Source organism: Sarcophilus harrisii, chromosome 4 (genome assembly GCF_902635505.1).
Source record: "Sarcophilus harrisii chromosome 4, mSarHar1.11, whole genome shotgun sequence".
Classification (NCBI taxonomy): Eukaryota; Metazoa; Chordata; class Mammalia; order Dasyuromorphia; family Dasyuridae; genus Sarcophilus; species Sarcophilus harrisii.
The window spans coordinates 294391481-294413255 of record NC_045429.1 but is presented as its reverse complement, the minus strand read 5'-3'; the positions used below and the strand labels follow the sequence as shown (position 1 = coordinate 294413255).

Here is a 21775-nt window from a genome sequence, read left to right as displayed (position 1 = left end):
AATCTATAAGAATTTAAGCCATTTTCCAACTGATAAATGGTCAAAGAATGTGAACAGAAAATTTTTAGATGAAGAAATTGAAATCATTTCTAGTCATATGAAAAGGTGCTCTAAATCACATTGATCAGAGAAATGAAAATTAAGACAACTCTGAGATACCACTACACATCTCTCAGACTGGCTAGGATGACAGGAAAAGACAATGACAACTATTGGAGGGGATGTGGAAAACTGGGGCACTAATACATTTCTGGTAGAATTGTAAATGGATCCAATCATTCTGGAGAGCAATTTGGAACTATGCCCAAAGAGTTATCAAACTGGGCATACTCTTTGATCCAGCAGTACCTATCATTAGTAGATCTATACACAAGAGATCAAAGAAAAAGGAAAAGCATCTATCTATATAAAAATATTTGTAGCAGCCTTTTTTTGGTAGTAGAGAAATGGAATTTAAAGTGGTGTCCATTAATTGGGGAGTGGCTGAACAAGCTGCAGTATATGATTGTGATGGAATACTATTGTGCTATAAGAAATAAAATGGTTTCAAAATAACTTGAGAAGACTTATATGAACTATGAAAAGTGAAGTGAGCACAGGAGTTAATAAAGTGAAATAGTTAAGTCTGTAGTCAGAAAGACATCTTCCTGAGTTCAAATCTGATCTTAGACACTTACTTGGCATACCATGTAGTTTGGATATAGGTTATATATGTGGAATCACTAATATTTTTCATATTAGTGAAAGAAGAATCAGTCCAAAAGAAAAAAAAAACATGAAAAAATAAAATGAAAATAGTAAGCTTCACTCTACATTCAAGCCCCATCATAATGCATAGCATTTTCCATCATAAGTCCTTTGGAATGGTCTTGGATGGATTACTGTATTTTGCTAAGAAGAGCTAAATCATTCATACTTTTTTAAAATGTCTGTTTTTTAAAAAATTTATTTTCCCCAGTTACATGTAAAAAAAAAAAAACAACCTTTTTTGGTTATGCGTGTATATTATTATTATTTTTTTTATGAATTTCCTTATGAATCATGTTGGGAGAGAAAATCAGAACAAAAGGGAAAAACCATAAGAGGGGAAAAAAAGAAAAACAAAGAAAAGTGAACATAGTTCACTTGTGTTGATTTACATTCAGTCTCCATAGTTAACTCTCTACATGTGGATGGCATTTTCTATCTAAAGTTTATTGGGATCCCCTTGGATCACCGAACTTTGAAAAGAACCAAGTCTGTCATTTTTAATTATCACACAATTTTGCTTTTGCTATACATACTGTTTTCCTGGTTCCACTTGTTTTGCTTATCATCAGTTCCTATAAATCTTTCCAGGTCTTGATAAAATCAGCCTGTTCATCATTTTTACAGAATAATAATATTCCGGTACTTTCATATATCATAACTTATTCAGCCATTCCCCAATTGATGGGCATCTACTCATTGTTCAATTCTTTGTCACCACAAAAGGAGCTGCTACAAACATTTTTGTAAATATGGGTCCTTTCCCATCTTTTATGATTTCTTTGGGATACAGAACCAGTAGTGGCATTGCTGGATCAAAGTGATATGCAGTTTTTTTTATAGCCATTGAGCATAGTTACAAATTGTTGTCCAGAATGTTGGATCACTTCACAACTCCACAAACAATGCATTAGTGTCCCAGTTTTCCCTCCTCTCCTTCAAATGTTGAGAATATGTATGTGTGTTTTTTAATAAAAAAAGAAAATATCCTGCTCATCATTTCTTATAAGAGAATAGTAGTATCCATTACATTCATATTTCACAACTTGTTTAGTCATCCCCTAACTGATTTCCTCAATTTCCAATTCTTTGCCACCATAAGAAGAGCTGCTCTAATAATTTGTGTACAAGGAGACCTTTTCCCCTTTTTTGATCTCTTTGGATTTCAGAATAAGTAATGGAAATGCTCAATCAAATTCTGGATTAACAAAGACAATTCTTTGAACATAGTTCTAAATTGCTTTCCAGAAAGACTAGATCAAGTCACAACTCCACCAGCCTTGCATTACTATCTCAATCTTTCTACATCCCCTCCAATATTAATCATTTTACTTTTTCAATCATATTAGCCAATCTGACAGGAATGTCTAATCAACAGAAACTTAAAGCACTTGGTTCATTTGACTATATGACAACTTTGATTCTATCATCTGAAAACTGCCTTTCAACTACTGACCTTTAACTATCAATTAGGAAATGACTTGAATTCTTTTGAATTTGACTCAATTCTCTATATATTTGAGAAATGAGACCTTTATCAGAGATATTTGCTATAAAAACTGGTTGGTCAGCTTTCTGCTTTCCTTCTAATTTTAGTTAGATTGTGCACAAACTTTTAATTTTATATAATCAAAATTATTTCTTTTACATTTTGTAATGTTCTTTTTATTTTCTTTGGTCCTAAATTCTTCCCTTCTTTATAGATCTGACATATAAACTATTCCTTCCTTTTTAAATTCCTTTATGGTATTAATCTTAATGTTTAAATCCCATACCCATACTCATCTCATCTTGGTACACATCGTAAGATGTTGATCTATACCTAGAATCTGCCATACTATTTTCCAGTTTTTCAGAATTTTTTGTCAAATAGTGAGTTTTTGTCTCAGAAGCTTGAGTCTCTGGGTTTATCAACACTAGATTACTATGGTTATTTACTATTGTGTCTTGTTTACTTAATCTAGTTCAAATTATAATTATATATGTATATATATAATATAATGTAATATTATTAATTATAGCTTTATAGTACAGTTTGAGATTTGGTATGGTTAGGTCACCTTCCTTCACATTTGTTTTAATTAATTCCCTTGATCTTCTGGAAATTTTGTTCTTCCAGGTGAATTCTGTTATTACTTTTTCTAGTTTTATAAAATAATTTTTTGAAAGTTTGACTTCTAAAAAAAAGTTTGATTGTTGTTAACACTGAATAAGCAAATTAGTTTAGGTAGAACTGTCATTTTTATTATATATGAGCAACTGATATTTTTCCAATTGTTTAGATCTGACTTTGTGTGTGTGAAGTTTCTTTCTAATTGTATTCATATAATTTCTTCCTATGTTTGTCTTGGCAGGTAGACTCCCAAATATTTTATATTACCTACACTTATTTTAAATAAGTTTCTCTTTCAATATCATGCTGCTGAGTTTTCCTGGTTATATATAGAAATATTGTTGATTTATGTGGGTGTTTTTTTATATCCTGCTACTTTGCTAAAGTTGTTAATTATTTCAAGTAGTTTTTTAGTTGCTTCTCTAGGATTCTTTAAGTATACTAGGATAAAATCTACAAAAATAGTTTTTCCCCCCATTGCCTATTCCAATTCCATTTATTTTTCCCCTTTAATAGCTATAATTAATTTTTCTAGCACAATACTGAATAATAGTGGTGACAATGAGTAACCATGCTTCCCCCCGAACTTATCTGAAAGGATTCTAGCTTATACCTGTTACATATAATGCTTTCTGATGGTTCTGGATAGATATTATTTATCATTTTAAGGAAAGCTCCATATGTGCCTATGATTTCTAGTTTTTTTTTAATAAGACTGGGTCCTGTATTTTGTCAAAAACTTCTTTTTGCATTTAGTGAGATAATAATATGGTTTCTGTTCATACTGTTATTGAAATGGTCAAGTATGCTGATAGTTTTTCTAATACTGAACCAGCCCTGCAATTGTGGCATAAATCCTGTCTGGTGTAGAATTATATAGTAGTAGAATAAATTTTTGGTAGAATTCACTTTTGAACATATCTGGTCCTAGGGATTTTTTCCTTAGGAATTTCAATGATGGCTTGTTCAATTTATTTTTCTAAGATCAGATTATTTAAATATTCTTCTTTTTATTATTTTTAATTTATTATTTCTTTTAAATTATTAATTAAATATACTTTAATCTAAGCAATTTATATTTTTATAAATATTCATTAGACTGTCACATTTACTGGCATATAATTGGGCAAAATAGTTCCAATAATTGCTTCAATTTCCTATTCACTGGTTATGAATTTACCCTTTTCATTTTTGAGACTGGTAATTTGGTTTTCTTCTTTTTATTTTCAATCAAAAAATCTATTTATCAAATTTATCTATATAATTGGATTTTTCATAAAATCAGTTCTTAATTTTATTTATTAGCTCAATAGTTTTCTTTAACTTTTATTAATCTCACCTTTGATTTTTCAGGATTTCCAATTTGGTATTTAATTGAGAATTTTTAATTTGTTCTTTAAGTTGCATGACAAGTTTGTTAATCTAATTTTTCCCCATTTTATTGATGTATTTAGATATATGAATTTTTCTTAAGTACTCCTCATAAATTTTGGTATGTTGTTTCATTGTTGTCATTCTCTTTGATGAAATTATTGTTTCTGTGATTTACTCTTTGTTCTTCCTATTCTTTAGGATTAGATTATTTAGTTTCCAAACAATTTTCCCACTTCCTTTTAGAGAGTATAATTTTTACTGCATTACAATCTGAAAGGATGTATTTAAAATTTCTGTCTTACTATATTGGATTTTGCGGTTTTTATGACCTTAGTACATGATCTTTTTTTTTTTTTTTGATAGGTATCATGTATTTCAAATGTGAGTATCATGAATCTCAAAGGAAGAGAGGTTATTCAGTGATGGAGGTGGGGGAGAATCTGAAAGTGGTAATAGGCAGTGGGGAATATTTCCACTCTTTAGCACTGACCAATGAGCCAAGGGGAATGAGTAAAGTCAGTCCTGGAAAAAGTGTCTAGAGAGTCTCCTCAAGACCAGGTTTCAGTCATTGCTAGAAAATGGAAAGAATGGGAAATTAGAACGAAGTTTTTGCCTATGGAACAAATTCCAGAGGGGTATTCCTGAGGGCACAGTGGCTTTTGGGGAAAACTTTGAGGTGACAGAGATAATGGAGATAGAAATAAAGAATTGGAAGATAGGAGTTGGAGAATGAGATTTGTATGAAGATCGATAGGGGATTAGAATCCCTGAGATGTATAAATTCTCAACAAGTATGAAAATGTTCATCATTAAGTAGAAAGCACCACTCTTCTTTATAGAGGAGGTTGGAGATCAGGCAGGAGACAAACGCTATTGGAGGTGAGAAGCGTATTCAGATGGGAAGCATTATTACTGCTCTTCCCTTGAAAGCCTAGAGATATAAACTCTAGCAAGAGATGGAAGTCCCATTCTACAGTTACCACCTGTTTATTATTTGCTCAAGGGACAAGTACAGAAGGCAACAGAAGAAAAGGGTGCTCATTTTCACAGGGAAGGCTCTTTACCTCCTATGCTGAAAATCAAGGAAAAAATCAGGGGAAGGCAGAAAAGCTGCCTTTCTCTGGTGTAGTTGAAAGTCTCCTCCACTCCTTAGAAGACTTCCCTTAGGGGACATATGCAGAAGGAAATGGAAGGTACACAGAGGAAGGTGTTGCTTCTCTTCTCACCTGAGGCTCCATAAGGGGGGGAGGGGAAGGTCAGCAGGAAAAGAAAGTTTGGTGTGTAGGGGGATGTCTTACAGGGGCCAATGTTGCCTTCCCTCAGGGCACATAGGCAGCAAAAAATGAAAGGCCATGGGAGAGATAATATCTTGTGTGGGAAACAGAAAAAAAAGCCAGTCTGACCAGTTTAGAGAGAGAAAGAGTGGGTACTGAAGCTGGAAAAATCGGTAGGAGTAGAAGGAGGGAGGTGTCAGGCTGTGAAAGAGCTTTGAAAGCTAACTAAAGGATTTATATTTCATCAAAAAGGAAGCCATTGGAGTTTACTGAATAGTGAAGGGCCATGTTTATTATCTGAGTTTAAGAAAAATCATAATGGCAGCAGTAAGGAGGATGACTGGAATGAGGAGAGACTTGAAATAGGGAAAACAACTAGGAAATCAGCGTAGTAATTTAAGTGAGAGGCAACCAAAATAAAAAGTCAAATGATAAATATATTGCAAAGCAAAATGGGAAGATCTGGCCATTGTTAGTTAGGTGGGGGATAAGGAAGAATGAAGAATTCAAAAGAGTATCTTGGTTATGAATGTGGAAAACTGATTGTAGTGCCTTCGACAGAAATGGGAATATTTTCCTAAATTTTAATTAATTAGCTAACAAGTATTTATTATCCTCCAGTAAAGTCATTTTCTGATGCCTGATCTTGGCAAAGAAGTGATCCTTGGTTCTCAAAGGCTCTTGTAGCAAAATGAAATTCTGATAAGTGCTACCCAAGGGCAGGCTTCAACTGATAAGTATTTTTATATGAAAAGCTATCTAATTAAATTTGAAGAGATGGTGAATTTCTTTTTGGCAACTGCTACTTTAAAAGATAGTTTACAAAAGCATAAAAGAAATCATGATCTACATCAAATGAAGGGGTACCTACAATATAAATGAAAGCTACATTGTACAGTGGCAAATACTGTAATTAAGACTCAGTCACAGGTTCAATACCAGGTCTGTCATTTATTACCTATTATTAGTTTCCTCCAATCTAATCTATGATGCTATCATTCCTATGATTCATAATGCAATGATATAAGAAATACTTGCTGTGCACTCACTATATACTCAACTAGGTTTTATTCACTCTAGGGGTAACTGTAGTGCAAGGCAAAAAATTTGTCATATCCATGAAATAATTTATTAACAACATACACTAATATTCAATGAAGCACTAATCTCTGTGGTATTAACTGCACATGTCAGAGGAAGATATTAAAAAGGATTGAGGAAAACTTTTATAGAAAAATATGAGAGGTAGCATGCTAGAGTTAGAAAGAATATTGTTTTTGTTCAATGTGAACTTGTAGCATGGGACAATTTGAACTATGATATTTAATTCTTGTTTAATTGTGAGGACCACACCTCTACTCCTCCCTAGGTCTTGCTTTCCTCATTGGCAAATGAAGAGGTTAAACTAATTTATTGCTAAGGTTCTGTCCAGCTATAATTATTAAGAACCTAAGCCATACAATCTCAGAATTTCAAATTTGAATGTGGCTTAGTTAGCTATCTATACCAATTTATAACTAATAATCTTTTCTACAACAGACTCAACAAGCCAGATGTCCAATAAACTCCCAAGGCAGCTTATTCTGATTTTTTATAACTCAGATACATAGTAGCTATGTGATCCTGGGTAAATCACTTAAACTTCTCTCTGCCTCAGTTTCCTAACTTATAAAAGGGAAATAATAATAGCACTTACTTTTCAACGTTGTTGTGAGAAAAAAGAGAGAGATAGTATTTGTGAACTATTTTAAAAACCTCTAAGAATTATATAAATGCAAGTTTTTTATATTGTTCCTGGAAATTATGCCTCTTAATTATGTTAATTATTTGGCTGTCATACTATTGTATTAAATTTGAAATCCATCAAAACACTTAGATATTCTTGAGACAAACCATTTTAAGCCCCAGCCCCCTAACCTTGTATTTTGTGAAATAAAATTTTAAGTAAAAATTTTTAAATAGATTTGTGATGGTGAGATTCATCTGCATCCAGAAAGAGGACTATGGGGATTGAATGTGGATAACAATATAGTATATTTTCACCTTTTTGTTGTTGTTTGGTTTGCTTTTTTTTTCTCCTTTTCCCCCCTTTTGATCTGATTTTTCTTATGCACCATGATAAATGTGGAAATATATATACAGAAGAATTATACATGTTTAACCTATATTGGATTACTCCCTTAGGGGAGAGGGATGAGGAGAAGGGAGAGAGAAAAATATGGAACACATATTTACAAGGGTGAACACTTTTTAGATGAAGAAAGGCTATATTCCTTGGTCAATATCATACACCTAAGTTAGCAGCAGGATTTGTACCCAAGCATTTGAAAGAATATGAGGAGACCAATCTTAATAGGGTGAGAGCTCATACATGGCAGTAATAGATAAGTATGGAGGGATCAAAAAATCCCAAGAAGAGGGAGATATGATTTCACAAGTATTAGGGAACCACTACAGGATTAACTAGATAAATTATACAATATACATAGGGGAGTGGCAGTCAGGGAGGGCACTTTAGTCCAAAACATTACAGGGATAATGAGGGGCCAAAGGAAATAGAATGACACACTCTACCTAGGAATAGGGGCAGAACTGAATCTGATTACAAAAGACAAGGCAATTAATTAATATGATATAGATGAGATTGACAGAGAATAGGAAATGAAGTGACACATTCTTAAAATAATGGGCCAAGAGAGGTTGTAGTCAAAGAGGAAATCAGTGAACTAGCATTGATTTAAGTGCTTACTATTTACCAGCACATGCATAGTGCTAATTGCAGGGGATGCAAAGAAAGGGAAAACACAGACTGTTTTCAAAGTGCTAACATTTAAATCTAAAAAAATAACATGCAAACATTTATGTACATCAAGATATTTATAGTGTAAATAGAAGGTAAAACCAAAGGGAAGGCACTCCAGGATGGGATCTTAGGAGATGAAAGGGCTAAAAATCCCAGGGTATATAGGATCCAGACCAGGGTGAAGACAGTAGGGGAAAAAAGGACCTAAATGACATTGAAGAAAGAATTGACAAGAGTAAAAGGTGAGATTCAAGTAAATGAACAAAAGTATCATTGACAATTAAGCAGTTTGTGAATTAGAGCAGGAAAAGGACGGAAAGAGATTAGAGATGGCCTTCTGATTCATTGATTCTAAGGAGACAATATAATATTCAAGAGAAATAATAGGAAAACAATAAGATATAAGGGACTGAAGCTTATGTGAATGGACAAAAGTTAAAACAAAAATCTGGAAATATTTAGCAGAGAAGAAAACAGAAAAACACATTCTTTTAATTTAGTTAAAATATTTATTAATCTTTATGTATATAGTACTCTCTTTGCGATGTTCTGAAAGCAATACATAACGAATTATTTATAAATTCATTATTTATTATATAATTTTCTTATTTTTTATTTACTATATATTTTTAAAAATCAAAATAAAGATTCACAGTTTCAAAGTGAATCCTCTTTTTTTGAGTTTTACTGTCTATAGAAATGTTTTTCTTTTTTTGTTGTTTTTAGTTGATTTAAAAATGCAAATGTTTTATCTTTTGTACATAAGCCATATATGACTTATCCTTAAAATATGTGAATAAACTGGGCAATGATTTAAAAATTAAATTAGTTGTTTTGACATAGGATGTTAGATGTATTAGAAAATCTATCTAATGGTTATCTGGCTAATGGTTATCTACTAGCTTTTATTTTTTGGATTTAAATACTTAATACTTGTTCAGCTTTCATCAAAGTTTAATATGTGTAAAAACCCTACAGAGTTTTAGATTCCTAAGTAGGGGAGGCAAACAACATGAAAATTCTGTTAAGTCAGTCAGTCAACAAGCATTAAGTGCTTATTATTTACCAGCACATGCATTATGCTAATTGCAGGGGATACAAAGAAAGGGAAAACACAGACTTTGTTTTCAAAGTGCTAACTTTCAAATCTAAAAAACAACATTCAAACATTTATGAACACACAAAATATTTATAGCATAAACAGAAGGTAAAACAAAAGGGAAGGCGCTAGTTGGGAGTGAGGGGAGTAATATAAATAGGATGTAGAGACGGAAAGACTTCTCAATTGTGTCTTAAAGAAAGTCACAAAATTGAAGGGGGAAAACATTCCATGTATGAGAGGCAGAGTCAGGCAATGATGAGTCCCATTCAAGGAACAACAAGAAGGTTAGTGCTGTTTACATTATAGAGTAGGCAGAATGGAATAAAGATCATAACTCAGGTTAAGCCAAATGAACTGCCTCATATGGCACAGATTCCTACAAGTTTCAAAATCCTCAAAAGAATTTCTATACTGACACATACTCGCTTCTCAGATGATCTTCAGAACAGTGTATATACTCTGAGTATATACACTCTCAGTCTATAGCAGGTTGTTGGAATCCTAGTGTCAACTCAACTTGAAACAAGGTGAAAACTCAAGGGGAGATGTCAGAATCCTAGTGTTAATTAAATGGAATTGATACAGTGCTTATTGGTTCACACCTTAGAGCAAATCCTTACAAGGTTATCACTTATCAGTCGCTAATACTGATAGAAACAATGCTTGTGTTCACACCTTTAGAGAGCTCATATAAGCAAGATTTAAGTACTCATTGGAGTTCACACGTTTGGGAGATTTCAGGGTTTAGTATGAGATATCTGAATTCACACCTTCCTTGAAGTTCTTAGGGCCAGAGAGCACTCTGGGAGATAACCCATAATCCCATTCTCTCAGAGGAGGAGTTAACTTTTGGGAGCTTCAAGAGAGTTATTGGGGAACATTCCCAGGGGTCGGAGAGGAGCACTCTGGGAGGAAGTTCACAAGCTCTCTCTTGAAGGCAAGAGAGATTCATTCCATTTTTCACCTTGGTGCTGGCTGGAGGCTGAAGGACAAAACTTTGGATTTGGAGATATTCAGAGGGAGCTCTAAGAACCAAGCAGAGAGATAGGCCTCTGAGCTAACCGGGCCCAAGAAAAGAGACAAGACTTGGAAGGAGAAAATAAATGTTTGCATTTTGTCAGCTGGCTGCATTTTGGTTGATTATTACTTGTAACTGTAAGCATTTTGGTTGATTATTACTTGTAACTGTAAGAAAGAGGATGCTCTAGGATGATTTCAAAAAGGTCTGGAGAGACTTACATGCTCAGTGTACATGCACTTACAACTGATGTGCTGAGTGAAATGAGCAGGACCAAGAGATCATTATATACTTCAACAACAATACTATATGATGATCAATTCTGATGCATGTGGCCCTCTTCAACAATGAGATGAACCAAATCAGTTCCAATAGAGCAGTAATGAACTGAACCAGCTACACCCAGCAAAAGAACTCTGGGAGATGACTATGAACCACTACATAGAATTCCCAATCCCTCTATTTTTGTCCGCCTGCATTTTTGATTTCCTTCACAGGCTAATTGTACACTATCTCAAAGTCTGATTCTTTTTGTACAGCAAAATAACTGTTTGAACACATATACATATATTGTATTTAACTTATACTTCAACATATTTAACATGTATTGGTCAACCTGCCATCTGGGGGAAGGGGGGAGGAGGGGAAGGAGAGAAAAAGTTGGAACAAAAGGTTCTGCAATTATCAATGCTGAAAAAATACCCATGCATATATCTTGTAAATAAAAAGCTATAATTTAATTAAAAAGAAAGAAAGAAAGAAAAGAGGATGCACTGATGGACATTAAAGAACTACTAAAATATTTGCTTCACTATACTGTTAGTTATTCAAAAACAGAAATGGCTTCTAAAGTATAAATGGAAAAATAAAGGTTATCATCACCCAACCAGCAGGGAAAATTCCTTTGTCATTAACCCAATTAGTTCAACTCCCTAGAGCCCCGCAAAGAAACAATGATCATAATAAAATAATATCTCATTTGCACTGAAAGATTTTTTTCAAAGGACTAAATAGTTTTTAGAATATAACTATTTCTTTTTTTAAAAATTGTAGCTTTATTGACAGAACATATGCCTGGGTAATTTTTTACAACATTATCCATTGCACTCACTTCTGTTCTGATTTTTCCCTTCCCTCCCTCCACCCTCCCCCCACACACACACACATGGCAAGCAGTCTTATACATGTTAAATATGTTATAGTATATCATAGATACAATATAGTGCAGAACAGAACAGTTCTCTTGCTGCATAGGAAGAATTGGATTCAGAAGGTAAAAATAACTTGGGAAGATAAAACAAAAATGCAAACAGGTTACACTCATTTCCCAGTGTTCTTTCTTTGGGTGTAGCTGCTTCTGTCCGTCATTGATCAACTGGAACTGAATTAGATCTTCTCTTTATCAAAGAAATCCACTTCCATCAGAATACATCCTTATACAGTATCGTTGTTGAAGTATATAATGATCTCCTGGTTCTGCTCATTTCACTTAGCATCAGTTCATATAAGTCTCCCCAAGTCTCTCTGTATTCATCCTTATGGTCATTTCTTACAGAACAATAATATTCCATAACAGAATATAACTATTTCTAAAGGAAAAATTTTCTATCTATGCTCTTTTACAAAGAACATTCAAGACGACAAAACATTTTTAACAGCATCATTATGAATATCAATTCTTAATACATTCACTCTCTTTCAGACCTTCAAACTACATAACCTTTCTCCTTCTTAGTCAGGCAGAAAAATGGTCACACACTAGATCCAATAATAACTCAAAAGTGTTTCAGTTCTGTAGATACAATATCAGACATGCTTTTTATCCTTCTAACCTATTCCTTATCTCACTCTCCAGAGAAATTATTCATAATTTTTTTTACCTTCCTGAAGCCTCTCAGTATTTCCCATATGCTCATCCCTCTCTTTAGCTGAAGGCCCTTCCACCTAAACTCTCTTACTCCCCTCATCTCTTCATTTCCAAATCTTTTGACATAATCTCCCATTTTCTTCTTCATTTCCCCAAATTCTGCCCAAGAGGTGCCATTTCTCTTTGCCACAGACAATCTTTTGACAGGTGCATTAGTTGCCATCCCTTCCTGTCTTATCCAACTGATTATATTCTTAATCATTACCTTTGTCCCCTACCCTCTTTGCCAGTAGTGATATTTTTATTCTTTGCACTTGTATCCCAATACCTAGCACACTGTTTGGCACAGAAATGATTAATACTTGTTGATTTTTAGACATAATTGAGACAAGTCCCTGAGGGCACTGTGAAGGTCACTAAGGATACAAAAGATATATAAAATTAGGCCATTATTTTTAAGGATCTTGTTGTATTTTAATACAGTAATGCCTCTGGAGACCACTGAAATACATACAGACTTCACTAAGAGTAAAAGGCACGAATTGTGTGACAATGATTTGCTAAGACTAGGGCTCGCCATTCTCATTTATTTCTGAGTTTGTTTGTGATTATACAATAGATAACAAAGATCTTCAGTTTTAAAAGTAAAAATAAGCACCAATAGACTTAAATCATCACAGAGCCATTTAATTTCTTTTCACAATTGATCCTGCCTCCTAGGAACCTCATGATCAGGAAATGCATTATCCTTCAAGACTGCATCAGTCTTGGTATTCATATCTTATTAGTTTCCTTAGTACTCTGTGCTCCTTTGATTATAGCAAAGCAAAATAATGCTCCATTTAAATAGGAATTCCAGGTCAACTATCTCTTTTTTTCCCCATCAGCTTTTATTTCTCTTAAGGGAACTCCATCATTCAGCACCTTCTTTGAGTCCAACCCCAGTTTCTCTTGTTATGTACAATCCAGCATTGTAAGCTTCTTAAGATCTTTCTTTTTACATATGTATCCTCAGTGCTTAGCACAGTGCCTAGCATATAGTAGATGATCAATAAATGTTTACTGAATGATTGATCATATAAATATTAATTATTTATGGAATTCTCAAAGGCAGAAAATGATTTCACTAATTTATTTTTTTAAACTCTAGTTTATATGGGTAAATTTTTATTCTTTGCATCATAATAAAAAGCAAGAATTTTCAAATTTGTTTCTCTGAATTGGTTTTTTGCTTCCTCCTATATTTTCTTTTCTTTTCTTTTTTTTTTTGCTGTGGCAATTGGAGTTAAGTGACTTGCCCAGGGTTACACAGATAGAAAGTGGTAAGTGTCTGAGGGCACATTTGAACTCAAGTCCTCCTGACTTCAGGCCTGGTGTTCTATCCATTGCACCACCTAGCTGCCCCTGGTTCCCCCTCATATTTTAAGAAAATCTTTGGAATAAATATTTTCCCTTATTTAGTCTCCTTTCATTCTAAGGCATAAAGGGGTATTGTTGACTACTTAAAAGGAGACAATATAAAATGCTTTTTAAGTCACTGACATAACTCATCAGAGGTTATGTTCTCAGAGAAACTGAGGAGTCAGTTATTTTCAGTAAGGAGAAAATTATTTCTAGAATCATAAAAAAAATGCCTATTAAAAGGATAAAGAAAAAAAGATATTCAAAGAGATGGGTTATAAATAAAAATCTAAATAGATTTGGGAAGAGTCCTTTAAAAAAAAAAAAAAAAGAACAGACTAGAAGTGAAGATAATCTTTTTTTAAAAAATAAATAAGAAAGAGGGACAGCTAGGTGGCACAGTGGATTGAGCACCAGCCCTGAAGTCAGGAGGACCTGAGTTCAAATCAGATCTCAGACACTTAACACTGCCTAGCTGTGTGACTCTAGGTAAGTCACTTAACCCCAACTGCTTCAGCCAAAACAAATAAATGAATGAATAAGAAAGACTAGTTGTCATTCATTAATATCATGAATTCAAATTATGCATATTATAAAATATTTTCTTCATAATAAATCTTTGAGGTAGTTAGTACAAACATGATTTACCTGCATTTCATATATCAGAAAATCAAAACTACGGGCAGCTAGATGGTGCAGCAGAAAGAGCACTAGCTCTGGAGTCAGGAGGGCCTGAGTTCAAATCTTGCCTCCAATACCTGACATTTCACGGTTGTATGATGTTGGGGAAATCATTTAATCCTAATTACCTTGGAGGGAAAAAAAACCCACATAAACAAACAATAAAAGCTCAAGGTACATCAGACACCATCTGGTTTTACTTCCTTGTTTTTCAAATGAGAAAAATGAAGCAAAGGAAAGAAAGTAATTTGCCCAGAGACAGATAGCAAGTTACTATCTGATGTGGGGATTCTAACTCTAAGGCTAGACCCACTTCTACTAAACCTATAAAACTAAAAACAAGGTGTAATGAATGCATTGAGAAATTAAAATAATTGGTCTAACTACAACAGGTGAGAGCTAGCATTTAAATCTAACTCTATTAAATACTAACTCTAATCTAATACTTTTCCCACTAACTCTCAAAGATAGAAAATCACAAAATATAGACCTAACACCATCTCCCAGTACTGGGAAAGTTATGCATTTTGCTTCCAATGAGGCAAAAGTTAAGAAATAACCACATTTTTGCATAGTCATTTCGAAGGAGAACCTTAGGCCATACTCTTCTTAAGGCAATTCACCTCTTAGACTACTGTGACAGTGGCCTATCACCTCAGTTTTGGAAGAAATTTTCCAGGTCCTAGCATAAGAATAATTGGCTTCTACTGTATCTCTCTACAATGATGACAGTAGCATTCTTAATGAATGGGTGATGATGGAGTGCTGTGAAGAACATATTGTAAATGTTTACATCCTTAAATGGGTATAATTGTACCAGCTAGCAGTACTATAGCTATATCTCCTCTTTTTTTTTTTTCTTTTTTGCTGAAGCAATTGGGATTAAGTGACTTGCCCAGGGTCACATAGCTAGAAAGCGTCTGAGGTCATATTTGAACTCAGGTCCTCCTGACTTCAAGGCTGTTGCTCTATCCACAGCACCATCTAGCTACCACAAATATATCTTCTTTTAATTCAGATCAGCCCAGAAAGTCTTGATCCAAAGTCCCTATATTTCATAACGATATACATAATTTTTAAAAGACATCTTTAAAAAAAAAATGAACAAACTGTCAAACATTGGGTTTCTTACCATGCTCCAATATCTCCTCTGCTGTCTGTAGTATAATCATTCATGCAATCAAGTAATATGTGATAGATCTGGGAAACATTTTCTTTGCATATAACATCATCTTCGGATGCTTCAGCCTTCACTCCTACTGTCTGACAAATCCTGAGAAAAAGATGCATATGCTTAAATCTTAACAAAATTTCTATCTTCTTTCCATATTGTTACATCATGACAGTAGGGCCTATTTTTCTAACACAGAATACTAAAAATAACACCAAAATACTCAAGTTCATTATATGACTGATACCATGGGGGCTAAGACTATTCCATGCATTACAAAGAGGATAAAATGCTGAACTGAATCAGAAATGCACTCTAGTGTGCATTTAATATCTCGGCATCTCAGTTTCCTCTATAAATGAGGATAATATGCCTGCAATCCCTACCTACTTAGGTGATTTTTTTTTTTTGAGAATTAAAGAAAATAGCATAAGAAAACTGCTTTGCAAACTTTAAACTGCTATATCATATCAACTCTTATTTTTGTTAAAAAAAAAAAAAAGATAAAGCCTTCTTTGAAGTCACACTCAGTAATGTCACTATAGATTAAGAATGATTAGATGGCAACAGAGAGAACTTCCCTGCTTTTTTTTTAAAAATGAATAACAGTTGCATGCAGGTGAACAAAGGATGTCTCAGTCTGACAGCATTCTTTTAACAGTGTATAATTCATGCTATATTCTTCAATCCTCAATTTATTTATATAGAATATCAGGGGCAGTTTTGAAGGGGAAAAAAAATCAACCATATCATAGAAGGTCAATGTGCAGTCTTAAAGTTTTATAAAGAATGAAGTAGCAGTTCTGTCTCCCTTGTGTCAATGAAAGTGGAAACATCTGGTAAACACAAAGGCAGAATAGATGCATCAATCTTAGGTTCTTTCTTTTTTTTTTTTAAGTTAAATTTTTTTATTTTTAAAGTACCAGTTGATATCACTTCCTAAGAGAAATTATGTAGTTCAGTGAAAGCAAAACTGGATTTTGATCTAAAGAGTTGAATTATTCTTGCTTCCTTGTATGACCAAGTCACCTAGTCTTTCTGAGCCTCTATTTCCTTATGTTAAAAGAAGGGATCACATAACAAACAATCAATTATCATTAAATATTGTTCCAGGCACTATGATAGTACCAGGGACACAAAAGCCAGATAGTCCCTACTCTTAAGAAATTAACATTATGCTGTTTCACATTTACAAGTGAATAAATTCAAAGCTTATGCTTTAAGAATATTAATTCTGATCTTAAAAAGAGAGATCATAGATTTAGAAAGATCAAGTAAGAAGGAGAAGCAAGGGGTGAATAGGCCTTGAACTAGAAAAGTGGGTATGTGACTGAAGAGAAGGTAATGGATAAGAGGATATGGATTATAGAATGCTGTTTGGAAAGAAGACAGAGTAAGTAAAACTGAAGAATAAAGAATGACATGGGAAATCAAGACAGCTGAGTAAAGTCAGGAACTCACCTAAACTCTCCCCCAATCCCTTCAAATCCCTTTCAATAAAGACTCTAAGCAAACTCTAGAGTGGCAGAAACCACAAAAAGATGGAATGAAACAGTTTTCTAGCCCAAGAACACTTAGAAGCTTGGTAGGAAAGTTCTGTTGCACCTTGGTCAAACAGGAGCGTAATCCAATGGAGACTATGCAAGCATAGCCCAGGCCCCAGCAAATTAACCCAAGCTTTGGAAGCCACTGTATCAGCAGCAGTAGTGGTCGCTTCCAGAGCTCTCAGCTCACAGATAGTAAGGGAATCAGGCAACTGGTCAGAAGAACTTTGCTAGCACTAAGGCAAGATTGTGCTGTTTTTTTTCCATACTTGGAAATGGATTGCACTCCTGAGTGGCAGTACCAAGGCAAAGAGAAGCTTTAGCAGACCAGAGTTTATAACCACAGTGGAATGGGGATCAATCTCACAGTTTCATGGTAGAAAAGAGTAATTGCGGTCATTCACAGATCAGAGCATAGACCAAAAGAGTAATAAACATCTCTTCTGAGATCATACCAACTAGGAAAAACTGAAAATTTACAAGTCCCTGGAAGAATCTCTGAAAAATCCTGCAGCAAACCTCATAAGCGTGGGACAGCACACCTTCTACTTTAGAGGCAAAGTCCTACTTTAACAAAAAGTTAAAAATCAAGTAATAGGTAGAGGGAAATGAGCTAACAACAGAAAAAAATAGAAAGTTACTATGGTTACAAGGAAGATTAAAACACATCCTCAGGAAAGGAACTGGAAACTGAGTGGATGCCTATCAGTTGGAGAATGGCTGAATAAGTTATAGTATATGAATATTATTGTTCTATAAGAAACGATCAGCAGGATGATTTCGGGGAGGCCTGGAGAGACTTACATGAACTGATGCTAAGTAAAATGAGCAGAACCAAGAGAACACAGCAACAACAAGATTATGTGATGATCAACTCTGATGGACATGGCTCTTTTCAACAGCGAGGTGATTCAGTCCAGTTTGTGATGGAAAGAGCCATTTGTACCCAGAGAGAGAAGTGTGGGGACTGAGTGTGGATCACAACATAGTGTTTTCACTTTTGTTGTTGTTGTTTATTTGCATTTTGTTTTCTTTCTCATTTTTTTCCTTTTTGATCTGATTTTTCTTGTACAATATGATAATTGTAGAAATATGTATAGAAGAATCGTACAAATGTAACATATATTGGATTACTTGCTGTCTAGGGGAGGAGGTGGGGGATGGGAGGGAGAAAAAATTTGGAACACAAGGGTGAATGATGAAAATTACGCAAGTATCTTGAAAATAAAAAAAACTTTATTAAAAATGTAAACTACACACATACTCAGAAGAAGATGTCAAAGTCAAAGTTTATACATTCAAAGCCGCTAAGAAAAATATGAATTGGTCTCAAGCAATGGAAGAACTCAAAATGGATTTCGAAAATCAAGTAAGAAAGGGAAAGGAAAAATTGGGAAGAAAAATGAGAATGATACAATAAATCATGAAAAAAGTTTTTATAAGGAGACACAAAAATATACTAAAAAAAAATAAGGGATAAGGGTTGTGTTACAGAAAAAAATTTTTGATCTATGTTTTCTTTTACAACATGACTATTATGGAAAAGTTTTACATAACCATGTATAACTCATATAGAATTGCTTGGCTTCTTAATAAGAGGTTGGTAGTGGGGAGGAAGGAAGGGAAAGAATCTGGAACTAAAAGTTTTTTTTTTTTTTTTTTACATGACCAAACTGTTATTTTGCTGTACAAAAAGAATCAGACTCTGAAATATTGTACAATTAGCTTGTGAAGGAAATCAAAAATGCAGGTGGGCATAAATATAGGGATTGGGAATTCAATGTAATAGTTTTTAGTCATCTCCCAGAGTTCTTTCTCTGGGTGTAGCTGCTTCAGTTCATTACTGCTCCATTGGAAATGATTTGGTTGATCTCATTGCTGAGGATGGCCAGGTCCTTCAGAACTGGTCATCATATAGTATTGTTGTTGAAGTATATAATGATCTCCTGGTCCTGCTCATTTCACTCAGCATCAGTTCGTGTAAGTCTCTCCAGGCCTTTCTGAAATCCTCCTGTTGGTCATTTCTTACAGAACAATAATATTCCATAATATTCATATACCACAATTTATTCCGCCATTCTCCAACTGATGGGCATCCACTCAGTTTCCAGTTTCTAGCCGCTACAAAGAGGGCTGCCACAAACATTCGTGCACATACAGGTCCCTTTCCCTTCTTTATAATCTCTTTGGGATATAATCCCAGTAGTAACACTGCTGGATCAAAGGGTATGCACAGTTTGATAACTTTTTGAGCATAGTTCCAAACTACTCTCCAAAATGGTTGGATTCATTCACAACTCCACCAACAATGCATCAATGTCCCAGTTTTCCCGCATCCCCTCCAACAATCATCATTATTTTTTCCTGTCATCTTAGCCAATCTGACAGGTGTGTAGTGGTATCTTAGAGTTGTCTTAATTTGCATTTCTCTGATTAATAATGACTTGGAGCATCTTTTCATATGACTAGAAATAGTTTCAATTTCTTCATCTGAGAATTGTCTGTTCGTATCCTTTGACCATTTTTCAATTGGAGAATGGCTTGATTTTTTATAAATTAGAGTTAATTCTCTATATATTTTGGAAATGAGGCCTTTATCAGAACCTTTGACTGTAAAAAATATTTTCCCAGTTTATTGCTTCCCTTTTAATCTTGTCTGCATTAGTTTTGTTTGTACAAAAACTTTTCAGTTTGGTATAGTCGAAATTTTCTATTTTGTGATCAGTAATGATCTCTAGTTCTTCTTTGGTCATAAATTCCTTCCCCTTCCACAGGTCTGAGAGGTAAACTATCCTGTTGGAACTCAAAGTTTTAAAAAGAAATGCTAAAAATTGTTTTTACATGTAGCTGGGAAAAAATAAAATGATAATTCTTTTAAAGAGCTAAACTATGAATGGCTTTGCAATTCTCAGCAATACAATGATCTAAGACTGCTTTGAAGGACTTAGGATGAAAAATGCTATCCATTCCCAGAGAAAGAACTGATTGTGTTTTAGTACATACTGAAGCATTCTCTCTCTCTTTTTTTTTTTTTTAACTTTATTTTTCTTAAGGCTTTTTAGGGGGGAGAATCTTTGTTTTCTTTTACAACATGACTTTCATGGAAATGGTTTGCATAACTTCACATGTATCTTCTTATGGGGTAGAGGGAGGTGTGAAGGAAGAGAGAATCTAGAACTCAAAGTTTTAAAAACAAATGTAAAAAATTGTTTTACATATAACTGGGGAAAATAAAAATATTAAAAACAAAAGCAGCAACAACAACAAAGAGCTAATAACAACAACAACAGCAGAATAATTAATAGATTGCAAACCTAGATGACTGGGAGAACTGTGGGTGTCCTTAATGAAAAAAGGTTAATTAGAAGAAACAGTAGTTTTAAGAACAAAGATATTTTGGACAGATTAAGTTTGCAATGCTTGTGGAACATGCTATTGGAGGTGTCCAGAAGACAGTTATATTATACATGTACTACCTATCTCAAAGGCATGGTGTGAAGAAGAGCTAGTATTACTTTCCTTCAAGGATTCCAAGTCACCAATCACTACATAGTGAACAGAACTCTATGAGAACACAACACAAAAGAACAGACATATCGATATAATGAAGCCTGAGAAATTAACCCAACAATTTTACATGTATTTTTCCTCAATCAAACCACTGCTAATCTTGTTAATAAAAATGAAACACAAAGTAAGCCATAGACATTTTATTTTATCAACATATAAACTAATATAAAAATACTTTTTTACTGTCAAGAGTTCAGATTTAAGGAAGTTTGTAAGACCTACTTGGCAATTGCTTTCAAGGCATCTCTTCTTGCTTCAGCAAAGCTCATATCTGTAGGAGAAATGCGAGTAACTGCCTTTAAGCCTTCCAACACCTGAAAAGCAATATGAAAATTATCAAGAAAGCTATAAACTATCAAAAGAAAATCTCATTTTGAAAGCCTTATTAGTGGTACATGGCAATACAATGTAAAAGAGAGTACTAGACTTTGTTTCAGGAAATCTGAGTTCAGTTCTACCACAGATTTGGAACCTCAGTTTCCTAAGGGTATAATGCTGATAATAATCTACTTATTACTCTAAGGGTTCACAAAAAATTAAATAAGGTGTATTGTTTTAATACCTGATTGCCTCAAAGTAACATGCTCTACTCCCCAACTTCCACCTCCAATTCTTTAATCCCCATTCACCTCAATTCTTATCTTAATAGTTAAAACAGTTCACCTCTACATTTTTCTGGAATCACTTATTCTGTAACTGTAGCAATATTCATGCTTTGCCAAACACAATCCTATTTAGCACTATCTGTATCCTCTCTCTACTGCTGAATAGAGCTAGAGAAAAGCACAAATCAGAGTCATCTAAGTTCTTACTGCAGCAAGGTAATTCTTTTAGATTCCTAACTGATTTTTTTATCCCATTTCCCACAAATGATATTTCAAAACTTCCCCTCTTTCCTCAAACTTTATATGTTATTCTCTCCCCTATCTCCACAAAATAAGAGATCAGGGGTAGTGAGCTCCATCTTCTCAACTCAAAACTCCTTGTTATCATCTCTCTTTTCTTCCCATATTCTAATCTCTGAGGAAGAGATGACCTTTTACTTCCACAAAGCTAACTCCCTGTACTCCTAGTCTCAATTCTATCCCCTTCATTTCCACCAGGAGATAA

General features: G+C 34.0%; 1 protein-coding gene across 3 annotated transcripts in view; it reads right to left on the bottom strand.

Annotated features, from left to right (window-relative positions):
* Window positions 1–21775, bottom strand: part of TBCD (tubulin folding cofactor D) — a 395290-nt gene that overhangs the window by 62817 nt on the left and 310698 nt on the right. For all 3 annotated transcript variants that reach the window (XM_031968421.1, XM_031968422.1, XM_031968423.1), the window contains exons 29-30: window positions 20888–20979; window positions 15513–15653 (exon numbers count right to left, since the gene is read on the bottom strand). In XM_031968421.1, the coding sequence (XP_031824281.1) occupies window positions 15513–15653; window positions 20888–20979 (233 nt within the window). The remainder of the gene's footprint in view (window positions 1–15512; window positions 15654–20887; window positions 20980–21775) is intronic.